The following is a 26,420-nucleotide window of genomic DNA, read 5'->3' as shown; positions in this document are numbered from 1 at the left end:
ACAACTCTGCCGTCCAAGGACTGCAGATTCTCTGCTTTGCAGCTGGAGAAGATTTATCGGGCAGTGCTCACGCCATGAGCTCCATCTCCATGCTCCGGCATGGAGATCGGCGCCCACTGCTGTAGTGTGCCACCAGCAGGAACACATCCTCCGGCCCGACCTCCATGCCAGTCAGCCTGGAGCAAAGGCCCACCCTGGTTGGACGTTACAGCCCCTTTGGTGGCTCATGCTGTCCTTTCTGCTGGGTCTACCGCTCACTAAGGTGGTGGTGGTCTGATTCCGGTTCGGTGGCTGCTCTGCGGGGCGTGTATATATGTCCCATACTTATGTGTTGTACGGAGTGAATCGACTGAAAGGGAACAAATAGTTATGTCTATAATTTCTGTTCCCTGAAGGAGAGGAACGAGTTACAACACAAGGTGACCCCACTGAGCAGTTTGGCTCGGTGAAGAGCGGCCATCGAACTGAGGGATGACTGTGATGACAGCGGCTATATGTGCAGGCGGGGCCGTGCGCGTGTCATCAAACGTCATCTGCCTTAAAGGTGTGAATAAAGGTTTCTTCAGCCAGGACACGCAAGGGCGCGATATCTCATACTTATGTGTTGTACTTCATTCCTCTCCTTCAGGGAACAGAAGTTATAGACATAACTATTCAATTTAAAGTCAAAAAGCCAACTAATTTGACAAGGAGCGATAAGTTACATTTTGAATTGAACGTTACAGTAAATCCACAGGAAAGAGAGGTGGTTGGCTTTGGAAAGGAAGTGAGGGGAAAGGGGAGGAATAAGGATCTGCATCACTGGTTTTCACGAAAAAAAAAAAAAAGTTAGGTTAACCTCTAATTATGGGGTGCTTCCTCACATCTGGCTTTTACACAGCACTGATTTATCCTTCTTCCACTCCCACAGCTCTCACTCTGTCCTGTCACTCCAGGATAAAGTGAAAATGAGACACTGGCTATATAGAGTGGATCTGATTGATGAGTTGCCTCATGTAAACATTCTTTTTCAGCAAATGCAGTAACTTATAAAGTGCTGATTGACTGCGATGGGTGTTAGAGTAATTAGGCTGTTGGGGTATTATGTCACTTAAATACCTGCTAAACTCAAGTGGAACAGGCATCCAATTCAAGCTAAATCTGCATTACAAGTATGGCTGTCAGGGGAATAATGCATCACTCTCAATCTTGTGTTATGGCACCAACATACAGAAGCACACTCCTGACACTTATTTCCTTCCACATGACATCCAAAACATAGCCATCGCTTTTCCCTCCATTCCAGACCCCCACCAATCCCACAAATACTCACAGACCGTAAGTCCCTTGCCAGGCTGTCGGCTGTGTGTTATTAGAAACACATGTGGATTACTAAAGGTTTTCTGCCTGGATTGAGACAAACATGCATAAAGTTGTGGGAAGCAAACACAGCCCCAAGACCCCGAGGGATTCACTGACTAACAAGGCCACTGTGGTCATGAATGCAGCACTTACACAGGCACTATACACCGGAAAGCTACTATAGCCGTTAAAGGCAACAGTGCCTTTTTCCTGGGAATATGTTTGGCAGATGATATCGGTAATAAGTCTCAAAAATGCACAGAGTAGCCGTGCATGATGAACTGCAACCAGAATGATGGATTTCGGAGTCGTCGTCAACGGGGACCAGCGTACTTAACATAAGTGTGTGATCCATGGCTCTCAGTGGTACAGGCTTCCAATGTATCATCCTAAACAAGCCAGCAGAGAAAGCCCAGTGCTGTCCCCCAACCGAACTTAGCAAAAGCCACACGTGGGGGTCTGACAGCATGGCAGCTAACTCCTTTAGCCCTACTGACTGCAGAACTCATCAATAAGACCACATGTTGATCTAAGGAAGGTTACTGAGGTTTAGTCAGATTTGCAGCAGATGTCCTACTGCCACCTCAGAGGGACTGGATATACGAGTGGGCTGCAATACGCTACGTGCATGCCAGTATGGCTGCATTAGGAAACACAGAAGAGGAAAAATATATAGATATGATCATATTCACAAAGGCACATTGATGGGAATGACAGGTGCAGCCAGAACCGCATTCATCCGTCATCCATAATGGCAGTGGGAGGAAAACCATTATTCCCTTGAGTGACATCTATGATAAAGTGATACAAATCATCCAGCGACAAGTGGATCGCTTAAGAAGGTCATCACTCTTCTAACAAGAGTCAGCCTGACCTGGAAGCAATGCAAACAGGGGCAGGATTCAAAAAGAGTATCCCATAAGTCAAGAAAGTTGACAGTAAAGAAAGGAATGATACGAACCGAGAAATCAAGCTAAGGCCTCCAATCGTGTATTCTTTAAATTTATTTTATCAAATTCACTGCTTGTCATTAAATGTTCTGGAAGTCACTCAAAGCCTTCTGTTAATGAACTGGCACTTGCAAGGACATCCCCAACACCAATCACCTAATTTGATTGAACATATGGACGTTTCAGCTAGCCACTGGTGACAAATTAAGGTAAACACCAAATAAATCTACATCATCCTCCCCTTACTTTCTATTATCTTCTTTAATACACACTATACAGTCGTACTTTTCTTTGTAATGATAGCTGGACTTCCTGTGGAACAAACTGACTTATTTTGCACTTTTTTTCTTTAGGACATCCTTGGCTATTGGTCCTATTTTTAAATGGTTCCCTATATTATATTATATTATATTATATTATATTATATTATATTATATTATATTATCCATCCATTCGCTTCCGCTTCTCCTTTTCAGGGTCGCGGGGGGCGCTGGAGCCTATCCCAGCTGTCATAGGGCGAGAGGCAGGGTACACCCTGGACAGGTCGCCAGTCTGTCACAGGGCCAACACACAGGGACAGACAACCATTCACACTCACATTCACTCGCACATTCACACCTAGTGGCAATTTGGATTATCCAATTAACCTATCCCCACAAGGGGATATTATATTATCTTAGTATATATTATATTAGTATATATACATATTATATGGGGTGGTCCAACTAATTGTTGACCAAAACAGTTGTAGTCAAAAGTTTACATAGACTCAGTTTGGGTAATTTAGGCTTTTCTGTTTCCAGTGGTACTTGAATGCTGCACAAAGTGGATGGAATAATGCAGGAAGACAACTACCTCTACATTTTTCAACCTCACCTCAGAATCAACAGCTAAATAGTTTAATCTTTACACAATTGTATGTTCCAACATGACAATGATCCCAAACACACACGAAAACGTCTACAATGAATAAAGCAGGGTGACACTAAACTTTTGGAAAATACTTAGAAGATCCCCAATGTCAATCCCATTATAAATTTGTAAACTAAACTTAAATGCCAAGTCAGTACCAGGAAACCAATCAATTCTGCCAAGAAAAGTAGTGACATATTTGCCCATGAAGAGTGTATGCAAACTTCTGACCACCACTGTGTATGTATAATGTAAATATACTTTGAATGTGTACTCTGACAGTTCTGACTCAAAACACCAAGATGGCAGACAACCCTCTACGGTTCCTCCATATCACAGGAGCACACGCAAACACACACATATAGCCCTTCACAGGTCAAGGATCAGATCTACTGAGGTCAACAGGCTTCTTCAGTCCTCTTAGCCCGCTCACTGATCACAGAGTAAACAGATAACACCAGCAGCTCCCATTCGCTTCTGATGTGAACCCATCGGAGCAACGCTCCATTTTATTAATTTCAAAGGCTGATAAAAGTCTTATTCTATAACTGTATAATAGCAAACAGTTATGAAATGAAAACGGCTCACACAAACAGTGCAAAACGAATCAAGAAAAGGCCCAAAATAAGTGAACACATTCATCTCACTAGTGAGCCTTCTATTTCATTTTCGAATGACAGCTTAATATTTTCCTTGGCTTAATTTCTCTTTTTTCCAGTGCACTTTCCTTCTTATTTAATCCAGTCTTGTTAAGCTTTTAAAGGCGTTGAAGTAATTTAAGAGTTGGTTTGCTCTCTGGGTCTCTGAGACTAGCGGCAGCTGCTCCGATGAGCTCCAACTCTAAAGCACAACGCAGGAGGAAGCCTTCACTCCTTTACACGTGTCACACAAATCCTACCTTTACATATTAGAGGAAAATAAACAACCTTCGCTTCTACTACCATTTCTTTTTTTCCCTCTTTTTGCTCTGTCTCAGTCATATGAGGGTATATAAACATGAGCCTCTATGGATCAGTGTGCACAGACACAGGATATAGAGTGATTCCACTTTTGAACCCACATCAAGGGTGGAGGGTGGACACAAAAAAGGGGGGGGATGGGGAGAGGGTTCTCACAGACACACACACACACACACACACACACACACACACACACACACACACACACACACACACACACACACACACACACACACACACACTCTGCTGTGTGCCTGTTGAGACAATTTCAACCTTAGGATTCCACCAGAGGAAGCAGCATCCACCCCCACATTGTTTCTGACAATTATAACCCAGTGTACACACCACAAGACCTGAGCTGTCAGACATGTAAACATGGTACACGCTGAGTTTCCTAAATGACCCTAGTGTGGTTACCATTTAAACGCAATTACTTAATGATCATTATGACATCAGAACACTCAATGTAACAATATATTCAAGCAGAGTTAAAGAGAACTCTGTTTAAGCTGGTCAAATTGTGGCAAAATGCGGTCTTTGGTTCATGTTTTTCTCTCATTTGTCACTTTTCTGTAGCTCAAATACAAATCAGCTCCGATTTGTATTTGATCTGTTGGTAACAGTTAAATCCCAGGTTAGCGTGTCTTTCCTTACAGCTAAGCCCTCTGCTGGAGAAGGGGGGGGGGGGGGGGGGGGAAATCGGCAGCAGATTGAAGAGGAGATGGATAAATAGAAAGCAGAGCTGGGATGGGGGAGCCTGGATGGAGAGGTGTTTCATAAGCCCAGCTGCCAGAGCCTGTACTTTGCATTGCCAGGTCCCAGCTGCTGAAGTGGGGAAGCTTTGAGGTTGACGGAGGGGTTGTATTAAGCAAACTATATGTAATGCTGGTAAAGGGAAGTCATTCTAACACCCGGTTTTGCTTTAACTCAAATGCCTCCCCTGTCTGTGTGCTTCCTAGATTAAATGTGTTTATTAAGAGCATTCAGAGCAGACACTTTCCAGAACATAACTATAAGTGATTATATGTAGACTGGCTGTATGTCAGAGTCACTGAGACAAGGTGCATTTTACAGAGCCAGCTTTACTTACACCTGCCACTCCGCAACCCACACAACACTGCATTACTAAACACTATCTAATAACCCACTTAAGACTCAATTACTCAATATTGCCTCAGAATATGTTGGATCAGAAAAAAAAGGGCTCGATATAAAAATAAATAATTTCTTTTAAAAATCAGTAACTGCTGTGCATAAATGTCATGGAGCTGGATTGGTACTGATAGGTGAGGAGAGGGAGGAGGGGAAGTACAGATTGTGTGGAATTCAAACAAAAGTCAGGCACAAGCTTCATAAAGGCAGTACCAATCTTAACATGCCATCTAGTGGAGAAAGATGGTACAATCCAAAACCGCGCAAGGGCAGGAAATCCTGACGAAATGAGGACCACTACTACTGATGACATATAATTAGAGTCTTGATTAGACTCGGAAGATTACCCTGTGTGTTTTCATACAATGAATGCAAATGAACACACAGACAACATCAACAGCTTATGTGGGATATGGGGCAAGTGTAGTCTCTCTCAAAGTCCTGAGCAAAGTCTTGCTGGTGTTAATTAAAAAAGGTCCTTGTTTTTTTAGAGCAGAATAAAGTAATTTTTCACCGCGCTCCAGTTTCCTTCACCCCAATCTAAATCTTAGTGATTTCATGCTCTGTTCAGTTGGAACCCATAAGATGCCAACTCAGCAGAAAACTTGACAGAAAGGGTATACCGCAATAAAGATTAATGTGGTGCAAAATTAAAAAGAACTGAAATCCTATTAATCAATAATTTAGATTTAAGTTTTAAAGACAACTTTGGGCAAAGCCGGGGTGCGCTGGGCAAAAACCGCCCGTACATGTAGGCTGGCGCAACAATGACAAACGGATCACAACTGATGTGACACTTGTACTCCTTTACTCCACCCTCCAAGATGATCAAAGTGGATTCTTGCACACTGGGCGCTAATGCGATATCATACCCATCAGAAAAGGCTTCTGAAGGCTGCCTAATGAATATATAGCACAGATAGGACCTCAATTAGTGGGCCAGTGAGAGCAGGGAGGCGCCATGCCGTACCACATAAACAAACTTATCTTGACAGGGTCTCTTGGCCAAAGGAGCGAGATGGGCGGATAGCGAAGGAGGCTGAGAGAAAATGAATTACCTTCCTGACACACGTCAAAGCCAATCACCACGAAGCATCCTTTGCCGTTCCCGTGCCCCAAATCCCTGCCGCCACCGCTGCGTTTCATCTGCCAGTGTTAGTATGCACACAGGCCGTGCGCCAGCCTCCAAATGTATTCATTTATTCAGAGCCCCTCGGAGAAATCACAGTGTCTTGTTGTCCTTTTTTTCCCTGGCTGTCCAGATGGAATTTGCGTGAATAACATCAGTTTAGTGAGGCAGAAAATAAGTACAGGCTAGCACAGCAGAGGGGACTAGATTACGCCCTCACCCACCTCCCTAAAAAAAAAAAAAAAAAGACAAGTGTCACCTTCATATACTTCTTTCTCCCTCTCCATTTTCTTTTTCCACTTCTATTGAAACTCAAAACACCCATACAATGCTTCCCGCAATTATTTTGCAATATCATGCACTGCAGGTGCAATTAGGCAGAGGATCATGAATCAAAGAACTAGAGCTGCTTTTTTTTCTCCATTACAAAAAGGTGAGCGCCTATCAAGGGAGTTTAGCCCAGAACTCATTTATCCTTGTTTTGTTTTGCATTTATAACCAGAGTAATTGAATTAATTAATCAGATTTAGCTCTAAAAAGGAGAGCACACATCTTGTGCAAGTAATTGACTGAATTGAAAGTGAGGGAGGAAAAAAGAAAATCTGTAAATCAATACTACAAACTTCAATCCAACCCCAGAGAAATTAAATTGTCTTCAGTCACAAGCGTGGAAAGCCTCAATATCCGTTCAACCTATCCAAAAAAATCCACCACACATCTTTCAAAGAGCTGAGGAGCTGTTTTTAGTATTGATTTCAATATGATCTGTATGACATACTTTGTAATTACCTGGAACTAAACTTTACCAAAGACAGACATAAGTGCAGGATCTGCTGTGGAACAGGTACTGATGATGGTATCAACAGTGGATGACAGACACAAGTGAGCGACTGAGTGTGAAGTTAACCCGTGAATGAAACCTACCTCTCTGAGAACCGTACTGCCATATCCTCTGTACAAGCCTCGAACCCCCTGCCCCGAGAAACAACAGGAAAAAAAATGTTTAAATCTAACGTATAAAATCTAATTTTTGCTTTAATGCACATCAGTCAATGAACAGATAAAGCACTTGTATAATTCATCTGTGGGAACAACGTTTATTCAGCTTCTTCACAGATTATAGCAGCACATAACTGCTGAGAGCTGTTAGGGTTAAGGCGCTGGTATGCTCCAACCAAAGCACTCGTCTTAAACCCCCCACCCCACACACCACACCCACCCAACATCATAATGTTTAGATGGGAGCGGCAGAGTCTAACAATTTATTACAATTTATGAAATCAGTGACCCAACATCCACACCCATTCAGAACAGTGATTGGTGGATCTGATCGGTACATCTGGCTCAAAGCAGAGGGGACTTCAGAAACTTAATTTACTTATATGTTCAAACATATGAATATGGACAATATACTCATTTAAATCTTCCCCACCTTGATCTGCTACCTTTTGGAACTACTATCAACACCTCAGCCTTGAATCATGGCTTCACATGAACTAGCAGTACACTTCATTACTTGTAAACTCACAGTGCGAGTACTTTAGTTCTGGATTTCAGATAAGTTTGCTTTTTGATAATCTGCTTGCATTTCTTGGCAACAGGCTTGTTTTCATCAATGGCCTCAGATCCCATATCTCAGCAGCGTTACTGATATGAACGACAGCCAAAAATCACACACACATAAACGCAAAATTAATGGCCAAAAACGAGCTTCTGATTGCCACATACCTCTTCTCTAAGAGTAGCCAGCAGTATGTTGTAGGTAGAGGATGAGAGGGAAGCTTGGGCCCTCTGTTTGACCACCTCTGTGGGTACCCGGATCAGACACGCCACCTACAGGATGAAAAAACAAAACATTAAAGGCCTGAATTTGTAGTTGTTGTATTACACTATACTTTCATTTTATAGACCCTTTATATCCATGTTGTGCTTAATTGGAGGTTAGGAAACCCACATCTTTGTGTGCGCACATACCCACGCCACTCCCCTAGATGCCCTTTTGCTGTACATGATATCACCTTCTGTATGTTTCTGCTACGTGGCAGGTGGCCATGATGTGGCACGGCTCGAGGAGAGCAATTACATGAAGCTGGCAGGCTAACGACTGCTTTAGTTAGTGCGCAACTGGGCCAATTAACAAACTGGTACACAGAGCGGACATGACACCAGAGCAACAGTTGTCATGTTCGCAAAAGGTCATCAGGCTGACTGTGTATCTGTGTCCAAGGAACATGCTACCGTCAAACACCCTGATAGATCCAGACACGCATGCACACCCCAGCAGCCACACTCCCTGCTCAAGTCCCAACCCATCCACCATATGTCAACAAAAATATGGACTGCCAACAGCTAGTGAAGACAGACATGAATATTTATGCTTCATAACTCCCATGGTCCGAAAGGCAAGGAGAGGCAGGCAGGCAAGCACAGCTGCCCACCTGGCGGCTTGATTTCCCACTTATCCTGCACCGGAGTGGAAAAACCGGCTAACAGCAAGCAATCTTTGAGATCGATTTGTGAGCCCCCCCCACCCCACCCTACTGTGACTTCCCTTAGTCGCACAGATGCCAGACGCCACAGCAACACCAAGCTAGTAGGATAGCAAGGAGAGAAGGAATGTTAGAGGCAGTGTATTAAAGACGCTTCCCGTTTTGCTCCTTTCCCAGTTCAGCTGTCGCTATAGTGATTTAGCATTTGGGCTCTTTAGGCTCTTTTGGGCCATACCCTGTAAATAAGAAGGCAAAGATACACCGCAAGCTGTTAAAGGGTTCTGGTGGACACTTGCTCTCTCTGTCGTCTCTTATTTTTCTGTACTGCTATAATACCTGCTGACTGTTGAGCAACAGATGGACCAATTCTCAACTTTGTTTTGACTTTCACTACATCATGTTTTCTGCAGGCTACGCAAGTTGTTCCTCTTTTCAGCACACAGTGAACACAGCAGCCTTAATCTCCATACATAACAGCAAAAACAAACGACTTGAATGTGCCTCTATAATTCTGTGCAGGCTGCTGGTGTTTCACATCAGTGTGTCCAGCTGCAGCACAACCACGGAGCAACACTACCACCAAGTGCCCAAACTCGCACCTGCATGACCCATTCGCAACAACTGAGCTTGCTGCATCTGCCTCTGAGATCTCATTTACCCTCCCCCCTTTGGTCAAGTTAGAATTTCTAATACATTGTACATCATGTTTACCCCAAACCAACTCTCCAAAGGAGCAGAAAACGGCAGCTAAATGGAAAGAAAGTGGCTATGACAAGTAATTACTGATGTAATTGGCTGGGGGTTTGGACTTAAGATGGCCTTTTCCTTTCCTGTCACTGCAGCGAGGAGGCCAGAATGAGACACAGATTACACCAAATAAATGAGGAACATTGTTTATTTGGGAGTAATTTGTGCAACTAGAGGTGGCGGCGATGATGCTGAGTGGATAAAAGATCGAGTGTGTGGTCTCCGAGGCTATTTCAGATACAGTATCAGAAGCGGCAGCAAACGAGGGAGGGAAATGAGTGATGCTGAATGAGGACACAATGAGGTATGGCTGGGATGAAGGAAATCTAAATAATGGCTAGAGATGCGGAGGTAATATCTCATCGGAGAGCAAGCGAGATACAAAGAAATCAAAGCAGAAAAAGAAAAAGAAAGGAGCACAGAATCAAGAAGGGGAACGAAAGCAAGCATGCAAGCATTCAACACTTTCCTCCGGCTCGTAAACTTATTAGAAATCTGTTGGTAGCCTTTTAAATTTCTGCTACCTTTTATCTTTATTTACAAGCTGCTGGATATGTCAAGCAGCCTTCATTAGGAAGCTGCCTGTCTGTGTTTGAAGCTCTTCAGTTTGGCCTGTTGTCGTTAGTCCAAATGACAGAGTATGTTTTCTGTTTGTAGTGAAAGTCCAGCACTCAGTCATGGGAGAACCACAGTAAGGGATGGGAAATTAGCAGAGACTCGTAGCACATTAGAGTCATTAAATCCCTCCATCCGGCAAGCCTTTGCCCCCATGCCTCTTTTACCACGTCTGGCCATCAGGACACGGTGGTCGGTCAGTCGGGACCGGGATTGCCGTTTGGCACCATAGCAACAACAGGTGGGAAAACATATAGGCTGTAATAACTGCATTGGGCCTAACTTATTTGGATTTATTCATCATTAAAAAACAGTGCGATCACCACCAAGAAACAAGATTGCCCTTTTGTGGACAATAGTAAATTTTAATCTTTTTTCTTTGTTGACATTTGGCTGCAACTATAGTGCAGTTAACACAATATAAAAAATAAAAAACAAACAGTAAGAGTGCCTTGAGCTGCCCTTTCAAAAAGACAATACTGTCTGTAACCACTGTTTCTTTGGATTTCATTATACTTCAAATGCATTACAGTATCGCAAAGGATAAAGTAAGCAAGGAAAATGGAAGAAAGAAGGAAGATGGAGAAGAAAAAGGTCATGGAGAAGAAGGGTAGAGATGTCTCCAAGTCTGAAACAACAGCCAATAAATCACAGAGCGTGGCGCTCCTCGAAGGCGATGCATGGATTATTTCTCAGAGCCAAGTTAAGTGGCTGCCAGTTTCTCCTACCTCCCTCCCAAAAAAAGAAACTCCTCCCTTGTGCTCCCTCCTTCTCAATGTCCCCCCTATCTTGTCATGTCACACTGTATTTTCCAGTACATCCTCCCACAGATGTGTGGCAGTAAGAGGGTGTGGGGAGGGGGGGTTATAGATGCGAGAGAAGCCTGCTGCCTGGCCTTGACAAATGAGCTTTCAGGGCAGACGTCGAGCGAATGGGAATGAAGATAAATCTGATCTAATGGCTGGATAACAGCCTGCTAGAGCCTGACAGACGCCATCAGCTTACACATTCTTTATGGGAGCGTCCCACCACTGCGGTCGCACAAACACCGAGGTGTTTGTGGCAGTGGGGATTTTCTCTCATTGTCTCGACCCTCTCGAGTTCTTTCTCTCTACAACTCTCTGTTATTGCCTGCAGGTGAATGCAGTGGTAACTAGGTTAATATAGACACTTGAAGAGTAAGATTCAACAGCTCTAGTAAATTTCTGGCTTCGTCCACAAAGACTGTGCACTTGTTAGACCAAAGGATTTTAATTCCACTATCATACGTTGGTACAGAATAAAATCTGAGCAGCAAACTCCCTTTGGTATGGCTATAATAGATTTAGTCTACATTTATTAATAAGATATTGCTAAGTCAAGCACACAATCCACTGAGCTTGGACATCAAAGTCGCAAAGCAATAAGTGCCCGTAAAACATCTGTAGTGAACGTTGTGGAGTGGAAACAGTTGGTAAAACACACTAGCCTCCTGGGGGAAAGGATCGTAGACTGAGTGGGTTAGAGAGGGGAAGTCAGGCGAGGACCAAATAACAAGTTGCTTCTTCTTTAAGTTGTGTGTGTTACACAACTGCTGCTCTGGTCTCCACAAGAGAAAACGAGAAGGAGGTAGAGCAATAAGGAAACAATCAAAGCGAGTCACTCTGATCTACAGTCGCCATCCATCCCACCATCTTAACTGCTTACTAAAGTCAGGCCTGTTTGTAAAGAGGGAAAAAAATGAAGATTGATTAGATCTGGTTAAAGATAGGTGGTCATTACGATCTGTTTGACATATTACATTTGGATGAAAATGGGGAAGCTGCACAGTTTTCATAAAATCTGTTTGTGAAATATTTTCCTTGATCCCTCAAAATTTTCCTTTGGCAATTTGTTGCCTAATGTCCTTTTTATTTGTGGCTTAAAGGACAAAAACATTTTTAGCACACTGTATATTAAATTATAGCACATATAAGTGCCAAAATAGAAAATAAAGTCTTGTGTGACTGTGTTCACTGTGTTTTTCTGTCACCCATCTCACACACATCTGACAGAGCTGATGTGCTTCTGCTTTAACCTGTTGCCTGGCACTGACTCATAAAACATTTGGACAAGTGAAAAACACACCTAGCTATGATTGGCCAGTTATGATATAATCTCAGCTCAGATGAGATGGACTATTAAAAAAAGGAACTTTGGATGAAACCAAGTGAATAACGTAAGATTCAAGTGACCCTGTCAGCAGATAAGAATTGGGTTTTATTTTATTACACTGGTTATGGCCTGTGTATGGCCATGACCAGTGTAAGGAGAAGAGAGAACAGTCATGAACATTCAAAAGGAGAAAAACTACAGGAGAGAATCGACAAAATCAAACTAAATGCCCACAACATTATATACATGAGGACTAGAAAATAAGGAAGGGTCAGTACATCATGGGAAGTCCTACAGCAGCCATAGCAGCCTAATTAACGGATGGCTTCAAGTTTACTTATCAAGACCAAACTATAAATTCAATTAAAAAGAAAAGATTTATGCTCATCATAAAAGTAAAGAGGGTGTCTTGTCTCCTGAAGCTAAATAAAAGAGTGCTAAAGTAAGTCAGATACACCTCTCATGAAACAAAACTTCAGGAAGTGAGGATTACCAGAATGTTTGTTAATCACGCATTTTCTGCTGCCTGTGTTATTAATTATTTTCTTGGCAAATACTAAGAAAAGTAAGAAATTGTCACCACTTCTGTCAGACACTCAAAACAAGACTGTTATAAAAAGTCATTAGCACCTACTGAGACAAAGAATCATATTTGGCTGCTGTTGCATCACAGTGCAGAAGTTTAGGTCTTGTATCTAACTCGGGGCAGCACTAGGGTAGGCCTTTCATGGCTAAGCCTGAAGATTAGCCTCTTTGAACAAGACGATCTCAGCTGGCAGAATGCAGGAGGATACCGCCCCTGCTCTGCTCGGCTCCATTCTGTGGATTTGTGCCTTTGATGTGCTCAAATCCACAATGAGGTTAGAGGTAGTGGCAACCTCTGCCTGACCTTTCACATTCAACTTGACTGTAGTATACATAAAAAACCTGAAAAAAATGTTCTGATTGTTAAGTGTTAAACACATACGGTAACCCCAATAACTGATACACTAATTCTGAGAACTAGGGGAAGATTTGCTAATCTTCGAGTATCATTATGTCCTCTTGCGAACACTGTGAGGCCTGAAAAGTTTAGAGACTCCATCTAAAAAAGGCAAAAACTTTTCCCTGATCCAAGTTTGGCTACAGACTTCTGTAAATTAAAAAAACAAAAACAAAACAAAACAACAACTTGTGTAGCACCGCGCTGTTCTCTGTGCTTTGCCACACTCGGATCGCTCCCTCCGGAAGTTCTGTTCTGTAAGCGCCTTAAACGACCCGCGCTGGATCTCTTCCACCAAGTCAAAATGTCAAACTTTCAACTTGAATTTCATTCTGGGAAAGAGGAAGAAACATCTGCATGATGCATCAGATCAAGCTGCTCCTAGGAAACTCTCCCACTAGAAGGCTTGTTGGGCTCTAGGTCTTAAACCATGATGCCATGCTTCGCTCCGTTCTTGCAGAACAGGCTCAGTCTCAGAACTTTCTGATCGCACCTCGTAGGTAACCTAAAGTACAGTGAACAACCTGCCATGTGGAATAATCCCATTTCATAAACATGCAAAACCTGGCTAAATTACACCCATCCAAAAGCCATGAATACTGAATGTCTAGCATTTTGCAGACAGCCTAGGGTATACCAAGGGGGGCATCCTATTTTCCATATCCCCCATTTCATGCCAGTGTGAATACCCATGGCCCCCTTATGGCTCAAATCCTGCGGTTCACTACAAGTGACTGGGAGAGGATTCGGCTGAGGAAATTGCGCTGCTTCTCATTGGTTTCAAGCGTGAATTCCCCAGACTAAATTGTCAGAGTCTGGGGTACTGAGATGGGAAAGTAGATGAATCAATAGGCAGTAATGAGGTCTTATTTACCCAGCTGTTTGAGAGAACTGCTGGGACAGTACCGAGGAAGCCCCCTTAACTCACCCAGCTGGACCTTGAGGCCTACAGCCAAAACCACATACTCCCTCCCCAGCTACTCCATTGAAGAGCGGTCTACGAAATTTAAAAGGCGAAAACATTAAGAGACATGCCATTGGTTTTCATTTGGGACATACATTGGTGGGAAAGAAACAACAAGGGCAAGAACACAGAAGAGCAAAAATATGCATGTAAAGACAGCTGGCCTTCTAAAGATGGAAGTGCTGGGAATCATTTAGACCAACAAAAGAATACAAATGACTCAACAGTTTACTGCCAGAGTGAAACAGGGATAGAAATCCACATGAGAGGAGACAAAGGATGGGAGAATGAGGGACAGGCTGACTTACTACTTCTCCCAGGGAGGCGGCCAGCATGTGAGTGACAGGTGCCACATGTGGTAATGCAAACACTCCACCGGTGCCGAGAAGGGCCTTTGTGTATTCGTAGGTGACGAAGAAAGCAGCGGCTGAAACCAAGCAGAACCACAGGCGTTTAAGGCCCATTAGTCAACCAGCATAGAGCAATTAATATCCCTCACTACCACTGACAGGGGAGGAACTGAGGTGTGTGTGTGCGTGTGTGTGTGTGTCTGCCTGCACTTAAACCCAAAGAAAGTTAACACATTCTGCAAAAGTATACAGATGAAATCATCAAAATCACTCTACTCTACTCAAATAAAGAGATGCTTATTGTATTTCCAATTTCTGACTGTGAGAGTGGTAGACATGCAGAAAAAACATACTTTCTTTAAACTGATGCTCAAATATTAGGTACGTTGGAGCTGCTACCCTGTAAGACTGTGCTTGGCACCTTCTCAAATGCTCTCCTTGACCAGGATGCTGCCTGTGTGGAAAACACTAAGCTACAGTTAGAGAGGTTTACATCTATAGGCCCTTTATAGACCACTTCAACTACAAGGCAATTCAAAGTTCCCAAATTAAATCCTAAGAAAACAAACAGATATAAAAGGGACATTTAAATAGGATTGTAAAGCAAAATAATTGATCGAAATGCTAAAAGGAGAGCATCATTTAGTTTAAGGTTCCAGTGAATTCAAATAATCACTAAATTTTCAGAAAGCTACAGTGTTATTTGTGGTAAATTCTTTGAGTGCATGGTTAATTTGCTGCAGCTCAACAAATAAATGAATCAGCTTCAGTGTTATTAATGTTACTTTTTTCAGCAACTGTTTAAAGGAGTAACAAGCAATTGGCAGCACTTAAAGTTGTGAGAAAAGCACAAGTGCATTCCATGGAGATTTTGAAGGGGTTTTTTTTTTAACATTTGATCCTCTTTGAAGCAGTGACTGTAGAAAAAGTTAGAAAGCCTGAACACAAACACTACGAATATGCAAAAAACACGCGATAACCTTAAATGAATGTCATGTTTTTAATTCCGCTCCGGACTCGTGAATCTCAACCCAGCAGCAGCGGTAACGTTTGCACGTCCTCTCCCGTTAATGCGGCAGGTAAATAATCAACTAACAGTGCATATTATGTTAGCGCGATCTGCCTTATTACAAAACCTGCCATTACTGTGCATTTAGTGACCATGATGAGAGAGACGGACAGAGTCTGGCTCAGATGCTGGCAGTTCTCACTGCAGTCTACCGTTAGCGTCTCCTTTCAGGCCAGGATAGACGAATGTCACCGAGCAGTGACTAAGTTTGTGGTCAAAGGCTTGAACCCATTTGCCATTTGCCAGATGTCCCCGATTTTCAGTAAGTGAATGTGTTTAATTGTAGGCAGGGACATTACTGGATATTCTTGTGTAATTGCTACAGAATAATTTATGTTATACTTTGTTATTGCTACAGAAGAATATTTATTTTATTATTTTACATTTAAATATTTTTTTCCTGGGGACCCTGTGACACCCCATTGAAGAGCCGTAGGCTGTGGATCTCTTAAGATCTCACTGTTGGGTTTGTAAGGCCATGTTACTCCTAAATTTCTATCTTGTTCGAAGAGAAGATATAAAACAAAGTTCTAAGCTAATCGAAAATGCCAATACTGATAGATTAACAAAAAACTAATATCAACTGACAATATCGGCCCACTGAAAAATCAGCTGGCCTCTTATCAAACTAATCTGATTGTGAACTACCAAACTAAAATATCCAACCAGACGTCTATCAGAAGAGCAAAATAAGGTTATGTGTGAACGGTGAAAGATTATACTACCAAACAGGTAAGTTCTGTTAAATGCTGACAGGTGTAGGAAGTGTAGGAAAAGATATGTTCCAAAACAACTCATGACCAAGACATAAGCTATGATTGCAGTTTGGAAGTTTTTCTTTTTGTTGTTGTTTAAAAAAAAAAAAAAATTAGATATATGTTGCTGTTATTTCTGGTTGCATTACTCAGTAATCCCTCCATATACATGGACACAGAATCAGGTGAGATTAAGGTAGATTTTTTTTAATATGAGATATAATTTTATATCTTCTTCAAGATGAATGAGCTGAATAAGTCACGGTGTAAATATTATTATTATTTACACCGTGACTTATGTTTACAGATACACAGTGAGACACTGACAGAATAACACAAGAACAGAAATAATGCAAACAATAGTTCAGAGGGAATACATATCCAGCTGTCACAATTTAACATCATACCATTGGGGAAGGAGCCGACAGCAGCAGATGGGACTCCGGCGTAGATGCCCCTAAAGCCTCCAGCCTTGTAAAAGCCCTGCTGACTCTGAAGTCTGGTCTTTATTGTGTCGAGTGGAAACAGGGTCAGATCCACACACATCCCCGCACAGCCACCTGCCTGCGGTGACAGTCACATTGTGAGATGTACAGTAATGCTGCAACACTCACCCACTGTCCACTTAAGAAACAGAAAACACTGCTATATTGTCACGTTAATGTCTAGCAAATATTTAACTGCAAAACAAGGAGAGCTGAGAAATGTTGGTTGTGTCTGTAAGAGTTCATTTAAAATCGACTCTTCAAGGTCGGTTCAAGTCTCCACAAAACTCCAACCGAAAACAGACTGGCTAGAAGATTAACTGAAGTTTATCAATTTATATTTATCTATATATTTATATTTACATTATAATAACGTTTACATATATTCATTTCAGTACCGTTCTTTTATTTTCTCGAGCTAAATATAAAGCGTCATGGACTTTTACCTGTTCAAACAGATTTCATTATACTGTCTGAACAACAAGGAACCGGCAAAGTGGCGTTTTTTAATCCAGATATATGAGAGGGGGGTTAACAGCTTATATTTGTCTGTATTTAAAGTACGACTCTGTGTAAATAAAATTATCTTACCACCAGAGACGCCACGAACTCTCGCCTCTCCATGTTTCCGCTCTCAAAGCTGCCCTTGTGGTCTTTTAGCTCTTAAAAATGCAACTGCTACACATTATCTGACACTTCAGTGAAACCAAATCATGCCTGTGAAGGACGCAGCCATCTTGGTTAAATTACTTCCGCATTGCGTCACGACGCATATGACGTCGACCGCTTGAGCCGAAGCTTCACGTGCGTGTTTGTTTTTCGGAGGGTGTCTGAACGAGAGGGAAATAAAGCAGTAAGACAGACTCTCTGACTGTAACATGCTCTATAAAAGTATAATATGTGCCTTTTAATACTTTGCCTGTGGTGTCATTTGATGAGCTGTGGTAAGTCCTCCACGTGTTTGAGGCTCTGAGGTGTTTGAGGGATGCTGTAAAATTACTTAAAATTATAAAAATTTCCCCACTTTTCGATAGCTCGTTTCTATATTCTGGCTAGCAGATTGGCTCCTGCTGGCCGTTATTGCCTGCTTAATTGAGGAATATCTAAATATTAAAATAATTAAAGACTAATTGAAACAAAAACATACTCTGAAAATGTCAGATAACTCTGACAAACAGCTTGGCGCGTTTGGAGGGGAAAAAAGCGCAAACGCAACAGCTGTCCTTGTATGATGGCCATTTTGAGAGGTAATAGTAGGTAGACTACGGTGCTGCTAATCACATTAATTAAAGTTCTGTTGTAATTAGTGTGATTACTAACACATGTACGAATTCATATCAAAATGACTGCAGGGAAAAAGTTCGAGGCTTTAAAAGAAACGTGGTTACAGCTGGGTGACCATGTGTGATTGTCTGTAAGAAAGCTGTAAAATGTGACGATTTGGACCTTTAGCTCAGATGAAATGAACACCTGACAAATAGTCATCATCTACAGCCTAAGTGGATGATTGCAGGTTTGCTTTTTCCCATAAGAAATAAAGAAAAAGGGAAATTGCTCTGTCCTCAGCTCCCCAGAACGCTGCTCAGTCATTATGATGACCTGACAAAAACACAGATGAACTGGTGGCTAATTTAAGCCACCCTAATGTGGTTTGAAAGTGTGGCACAAATCCTGTTTGATCTTTTTAATCAGACCACATAATATGTGCTAGGGAGCAAATAATTTGAGACCTATCTTCACACACTCGTGTTGTCATTCTGTGTCTGTATGGCCTTGTATTATTGCACCCTGCTTCTCCCTTGTGGTGCCCGTGAGTGAGTGAGTACGCTCAGGTGAGTGTGTTCTTTTCCAGTGACACGTCGACTGGGTTATTTATTGGCTGCTGTCAGCCAGGCAGCGCCTCCTATTAGGGAAGAGCAGGCGAGGGGCCACCACCTCTTTATTCAGCCCGGACCCAATGATGTCTGGGCTGGGTGCGCCCAGTTTGAAGCTCGGCGTGCGCCATCCATCTTGTTGAAGGTGGTCTCACTGGGATCCCATTGGATGAGAGCCCCAGCTGGATCTGGATGGACTTGTTCTCTTCATCCATGGGCCTGAGGATGGCAGTCGCACCACTTACTCTTTCCTTCTTGTGCTTATGTTGTCTTGATGGAACACTTTAAAAAACATGATGAATGTGTAAGTTGTTTTTTTTTTTCATTTTTTTAAATTCTGGATTTCATTTCCACAATTAAGATGTGAATGATATCCTGTATTTTGGGGATTTTCACCTCACAGCCTAACCTGGGGGACTGAGGTGAGGGACAACAAAAGTTGGTTGTCCCTCACCTCAGACAGAACCTAATCTCGGTTCTGCCTGAGTCTCCAACCACAGTTTTCCCTTCTGTAGCATTAGAAACTAGTTTGGTTTTAGGACCGCAAATCTCCAACCAGATACATTTCGGTTTGAGGCAGACAAGAACTTAGCAACGGCCTGCGCCAGTATGCTCCATGTTTCTCGATAAAAACAGTGCGAGCAGGAGGTGAATTTCTCCATAGGAGTGGATGCAAAAGCTAGCGGCAGGATGAGAGTAGGAGCGCTCAGTTACCCCCGTGTAAGGTCAATGAGAATCACCCAGAGTCTGGGCAGATTTGCAGGGAGCACCATTGATCTTGACCCACTCAGAGTATGATCTCAGAGATAAAAGGGAGGAGACGAGAGGGGAACTTATTCACTGTCAGCCACAAGTCAGCAAAGGGCACTTCTAGCCCGCAGGCTGTCTTTAAAAACTGAAGGGCAAAAGTACGGAGGATTAAGCCACGAGGTGGGGAGGGAGAGAAATGCAAGCAGCCATGAGGTTTATTGCAATAACACAGAGCTAACATCTATTGGTTTCACTCCCCTTTAGAGGCGTGCGCCGGTGACAGCCAGAATGAACTCTGAGTCAAAAGGTTATGTGACTTGCACAGGTGAGAGGCTGCTCAGAGTTCCAGCTGAAGTTTTATATACTTTTTCTTGCTTCTGTGTGCGTGTGCGAGGTTTTTTAGACAGGACAGGTTGCTTACATTTTAATAGTTTAAATAAATTTTCATTTCAAATGCCTAGCTTATTCTTTGGACACTGTTATGGAACAACAGTTGTCTTCTTTTCTTGGATGTAATGTGAGAAAGCACCATCTGTAATGGTCGCTGTTTGAGAGCTGAGAGAAACACACATCTTGACTCTGACACGGTGCTTTTATTCATGAGGCGGCAAGGTGAGCTTCAGCCCAAACATAGCTCCTGCTCATTAGCTGGCCTAACATTTGCATCATTAGGACACCACAACAGCAGGGGTAGAAAGAAATGCGACTAAGCACCTTTCGTATAACTCTTTGTTTTTACTCTCGGGATGATAGGCTACATGAGCCTGTGACAGGGTGGGGTGGGTGAGAGGTGTTGATGCTCTAAATGAAGAGAGGAGGGGAGGTGAGATAAAGGGAGCAAAGGAGAGGAGAAAGGTTAGAGAGAAAGTGGAGCATAAAAGAACATTCATTATAAATTCACTGAATCGACAAGCTGTCAGGCTGCCCCGTGTCCATGCTGCATTTAAGTGTTTGCTAAACTACTGACTCCTGCGTTACACACAAAACTTTTCCTTCCTTATCGCCTCTGGACGCATCCCTATCACCTGTTTCTGCACCACGCTTTGTGTTTTGACCCCCCCTAGAGCCTTGCAAAGCCATGTCATCATCCCATCTTTTCCTTCCTATTTCTCCCCCCGTCTGCTTTCTCATCCCTGCCGGGCCACCAGCGAGCTGCCTGTAGCATATTGATCCCATGCTTTGCTCCTGCCAAAAGACAGACGAGGCAGAGAACGGTCGACACCTTCTTTTCTGCAGAAGCAACCGTGCCAATGATTTCAGTGGTTGATATTGATTGTTGTTATCAATTTTACCACGGCGCACACTGTGCATTTGTTATCGTTGGGTCAGCATGTGCAGGTAAACTGAGAGAAGGGCTGTCACACCAAGTGACCTGTGATGGATTTGGATTGGTTGGAAGGTGTGTAATCACCCTTGCGTTATAGCTGTTCAGTGGCCACAGTCAAAGCATCACCTGTCAGGGCCATGTTCAGACTTTGCAGATAAAATCTTTGTTTAAAAGCTTGTTTATACAGCAGAATGACTACAGTCGTTATAAACGCATGAGTTCTGCTCTTCCAAGTTGTCTTAGGTCCTGCCCAGTATCTGATCAAGTTAGGTTGCTACTTGGCTAATTTTGTTTTAACTTATGAGAAAGCTTAAGCCTTGAGACCTTTAGTGCAACACATGCAGGACTAAGCCACTCTAACTTTGAGTCAGTCTTATCTCTTAGACAGCGCAATCCCTGTCAGCCTCAGCTACACTTTGTGCTTGGTGCAAGCAAATGTGCTATACTTCCCAGCTGTTTACCAGCATGTTGACATTAGCTCAAATCACCACGGATGATTTTTCATACTGAAAATTATTTACATTGTTGGCATTTTGACTTTTAGTATCATTAGTCTGCAGCACTTGTTTGCTCTGCTTATGTACAAAAACACAGATTCATTACAATTTATTAAGTTATTCTTTTCATCTTCATTATATCACTGTAGATGTATATATCTGTTATTGTATATTTTACACATGTTGGTATGGGATATTGTATTTGTTTTAAATGTTATATACTTATGTGGTATGTGTATTTTGACTTTTGTTGCCATGATGCCAGGTCTCTCTTGGAAATGAGATTTTTAATCTCAATGAGGTACCCTGAGCAGTTTATATAATAAGTTTCATCCACATTGATTAAGTCGTGTAGGAGGAGTAAGGGAACAGACAGCCACACATATATATGACTGTTTTGGGTCCAGTTTTGACTTCCTGGAGGCTGTAAACATATAAACATTTAACTTTTATTTTATTTATTTATTTATTTTAATATCAAGATTGAAACTTGACTAGGACAAACCCCTTAAATTTTGTGCTTTACTTTCTTGGTGCCTCACAGTCAATCAGAGTGCTATTGCATATAATAAATAGCACATCATAACATCTTTTAATAAGTTCTTTAGGAGAATCTTGTAGTTGTCTTAATGCAGCCCACTTGGTTTCTTCCTTTGGTTTTCATGTAGTAGTGTGCAGCTGTAAATGTTGAGAAATGGGAGGAAGTGTGATCTCAGAGAGACGCCAACAGCCTGAAGTTTCCTAGAAGAAATTTGCTGAGTGGAAAAATGAAAACTGAAAAGAAAGCCACGAAATTACCTTAAAGAATATATGGTATCTATTCATCACAACTAGTGTGGCTGAATTTCCCCCTCTGCTGGTATTAACTGACTGGCTTTTTGCTGTTTTGGCTCATAGTCACAGATGACACTTGCATTTGTCATTGCCTGAGCGTATCGAGGGAGAAGGTGAGAGCATCCAGACTAGCTCGTGGTACTTGGGAAAATGAGTCACAGCAGCTTTGTTTGCAGCATACTTTTTCCTTTGATAAATATGTCCACCAAGTCTCAATTCTTTATAATTCTACCAGCTGCTGGCTCTTGCATTTCCTATTCAAGCACACCTTTCTTCTCTGCAGTATGGACTGCACACATAAGAGATCAACAGGGTCACTGGATTTCATAACAGTCAGATTGAACATTATTAAAACACAGATATTTCCACCCTTTCTCTGCTTTCTACAGCGCATTATTCTCCTTCACTACTAAAAAGTAAATAATAGTGAGTCAGCCACGTATTTACTAACGCAGTCTTTGCATTTTCCTCTAAATGGCCCTCTAGTGGCTGAAGCCCCTAAAGTGGAAAAAACAAGAACAGAACAAGTCTGGAAATAAGATATACCTTTGTGGTGCATTAAGCCATAATGGACTCATTAGCTACTCCCTCTTGAGGGATTAAGAAAAAACACACACACATAGGTGATGCTGAAAAACTAGTTCATACATGTGTTACTTCTAAGCTGAACTTATTCAATATTATCAAACTAAAAGTTCCCTGAAAAGCCTCCAGTTGATGTGTGGCCTGCCGATAGGCCGCGCCGTGCCAGAAACAGACCAGATGTGACCACGAACAGAGGATTTCATCTTCTCTGGCAGTCATGCCCTTCAGGGAACTGCAGATGGATCAATAATACCGGTCCCCCGTCTCAGCCAGAATGAGAAGTCTTGGAGTGGCTGTTGTAGAAAAAGCATGTACAAAACCATTCACTTTTTATGGATCGATTCAGGACACGCACATCAAATAGGAGCAGAGCGCTGGGATAGTGTGCACATGTGCATCCGTGCATGCCCGCCATACTCTGCGTAGGCCTCTCTATCACCTCTGTTGGCCAATGAAGATAGAGAAGTTGGATTACAATAAAATATGCACAAACATGCTTGTCAATCCAGTTCTATCTGTTCTGACTGCGGGGCCTGATAGAAATCTGCTCTCATGCAGCCCCTGTCAGACTGACATTTGATTCATCCCTTCATGAGCTTACACTCTGGCTCCAATTTAGTCACATGAAAATCATTTTCATGCTGTTGAAAAACTCCTAAAGAGGCCTATTATCTGGACACAACAGGAGAGATGACACTTTGACGTCATGTGGCCTTCTCTTCTCACCACATTCACCTTAGGTTACATTGAGAAACTTTGCGAGGGTCTAGAAATTAGAGTGTCATCTAAACTGTGATAGTGATCAACTCTTCACCCGGCTGCAGACAGTGATTATGATTCAGCAACACAAATGTTACATCAGATTGTCCTCTGCCTGCAAATGATGACCTTTAAATAGCAGAGTGAGCGCTAAGGGAGAAGCTAACCTTTAGTTTTGAATAACATCTGGACAGCTTGGGGTGCTTTACTACAGTCTCAGAGTGCCACCTAGTGGTCAAATGGTTCACTGAGCCTGTGCTCTGGCTGTAACCTGAATAATATTTGATTACTCAGTGTGGCCATCTGCAGTTAGCAATTATTTTACACTTTAAAATATGCATTACAGCTCGCGTTTTGGTAAATAATTGCATAATATTACTCAAGGACACAGACATATTACAGTAAAATGTGTCTAATTTGATTGAGATGCTCTTTTGAAGTCAAAATATCATGTAGCTCCATTATGCCTGCATGTATAATTCATATTATTTCAATTTATCAGCTGTTGAACATTATGTATTGTGCCTTTTCCCCTCTTCAACACAAGGGAAAACTTCCATCAAACGCATGATAGAAGTCTTTTGGGACCAGTGCACTGGATTGTGTGATAATAACCAATTAACATGCTAATTTCACCATGCATCACTGCAATAATTGCCTCCATCAATATAATTGAGACAGTGCAGCCTTCATCTGTAGAACTGGATTTTTTTTAAACATCAATTATGATTTATAATGGATGGCACAGGGAAGGGGCCGATAACACCGTGAGTGATTGTCTTTGTTCTTTGGATGAATTAGTGACTCTAGGATATCTATTATTCATAACATAAAAATGCAAGTCCCAGTGTCTCAAATTGTGTCTTTCTCACTTTTCTGCAGTTGTCATATGCAAATACCTAATAACCTAGTAGTGTTAAACCTAGTAGTGTTTTTTTTAGTACGAACAAGCTTCTCTCATGTGTTTCTGAACTTAACAAGCAGCCTATGACCACCACAGTAGTCAGAGCCAGAGGTCTGCAGGATCTTCTAGGAATGGTAATGCTATTTTTCTGTAAAATTGATTGATCAGTAGTGCCGGTGGTTTCATACCTGCTGATCTCTAAGGTGCTCCGTAGCAAGTTTGGTTTGCATCATAAGTTACCATGGCAATGTAAGAAGTGATCCACGTTTATACACCTTTTCTAATATCACAGTTGATATGAATTCATCACGATAGCCTCTTTTCTGTGATGGCTAACCTCCTCATGAAAGACGTGAGCTTCCATATACTGTGGTTGACTTCTTCTAAATTGCTTTATCATCACTGGTGAAAATCCTGAACAGAACAGGCCTTATTCATCGATAAACTGCTCCACGTCTCTCTGCTGGTAAGGATTAAACACCCACTTTACTGAGATACAAAATTCTGCATGTTTGCATAACTTTTTGCTATTTATTTGTCAAATTATAAGCTGTAACCTCAAGTGTTGTAATCCAGAGTTCTTCCTTGTTGCATTTTTCTTCCTGGTTTGAAAGGAACAGATCAATAGATGATGGATAAATGGAATTGTAAACTCTGCTCCAGGCATCCATATTTTCCAAACTTTTTTGAAAGACTTTTGTTTCTCAATCCAATTTTAATTTACTGAGATCAGCTAAATATCAGGGGTTATCAATCAAAACAGACAAAGAATCACTACCATCCCATAGGCACAAAAGTAGTATAATAGTTGTCATTCTAGCGTCAATGATGCAAATGGAAAAATGACACATTCTTACTGCTTACAGCAGCACCAGATGTACTATAAACATCTGCGAAACCATTTAATAAGATTACAGCTTTACACCAGCATGTGTATGGCAACCTACATTCACTAACCACAGAGTTTACATGGCTAAACCCAGCATCAATGTCACACATTAGAGACCCTCATCATGGAGCGCAAAGAGCATGGCGGCGTGAGCAGCTTCGGGAGGGCTTCAGAACTCACAAGGAACTTAACAGACCTGAAAACCTGGATTGTTCTATCCTGATGGTGGGGAGAGTGGGAGTTCCATCCTGATTGCCAGTTTATCCACAGGTCTAACACCAACCACACAAGAACCAAACCAAACCATAAAGGTTTGAACCACAGTCCTTCACGCTATAACAGCAGTGCTAAACACAGCTCTGCTATGCCTCCCCTTCTCAAATCAGCGAGTGAAAATGTTGCTCTGACTAGATGATGTAGTAACCTTTTCAAATTTGGCCTGTGACCTTTTGATAAGCGATATCCCTGGGTTGTGTTTAAATATACAACAGTTAGATACATAATATAGATCAGTGCTCTATCAGTAGCATTGTAAAAAAAAAAAAGTCTACCTATTTTAGTCCTTTCCTTTCTTACCCTACTGTTGCATAAGTGGGGTTTTAAATGGAGGACTTGTCATGTAATGGACTTCTTCCACCACTGTGACTTACCTGCCTGCCAAACTGACAGATGATGGATTGACTGTGTAACTTACCATTACAGACCCATTTCAGCTCTATTATTGAGTCCAGTGATTTGAAATCACGTCTCCAGGCCACGATTCACTTTGCTGAACTGTGCATGTAATTGCATGGCAATAGTATTATTAACTCTACTGAACAAGGCGAGGCCCCATTACCTTAAACAGCTTGTTTGCAAGCATCACAAATTAGTGTTAATGGCTTGGACAGTAAACATGGCTAATTACACTCTAACAGTAAATTTCCCTAGCTTTTTTTTCTGACTGAGGGACTGCCATATGTCTTTCCA

At 42.0% G+C, this 26,420-nt stretch overlaps 1 protein-coding gene across 1 annotated transcript in view; it reads right to left on the bottom strand.

Annotated features, from left to right (window-relative positions):
- Window positions 1–17,776, bottom strand: part of slc25a26 (solute carrier family 25 member 26) — a 57,550-nt gene extending 39,774 nt beyond the window's left edge. Inside the window, exons 1-5 of the mRNA XM_082533711.1 lie at window positions 17,624–17,776; window positions 16,955–17,111; window positions 14,682–14,800; window positions 8,172–8,276; window positions 7,368–7,415 (exon numbers count right to left, since the gene is read on the bottom strand). Of these exons, the coding sequence (XP_082389837.1) occupies window positions 7,368–7,415; window positions 8,172–8,276; window positions 14,682–14,800; window positions 16,955–17,111; window positions 17,624–17,656 (462 nt within the window). The 5' untranslated portion in view covers window positions 17,657–17,776. The remainder of the gene's footprint in view (window positions 1–7,367; window positions 7,416–8,171; window positions 8,277–14,681; window positions 14,801–16,954; window positions 17,112–17,623) is intronic.
- Window positions 17,777–26,420: the final 8,644 nt, after the last annotated feature.

This window comes from Aulonocara stuartgranti (assembly GCF_965226115.1).
Source record: "Aulonocara stuartgranti genome assembly, chromosome: 5".
Classification (NCBI taxonomy): Eukaryota; Metazoa; Chordata; class Actinopteri; order Cichliformes; family Cichlidae; genus Aulonocara; species Aulonocara stuartgranti.
This window is presented reverse-complemented; position numbering and strand designations above follow the sequence as displayed.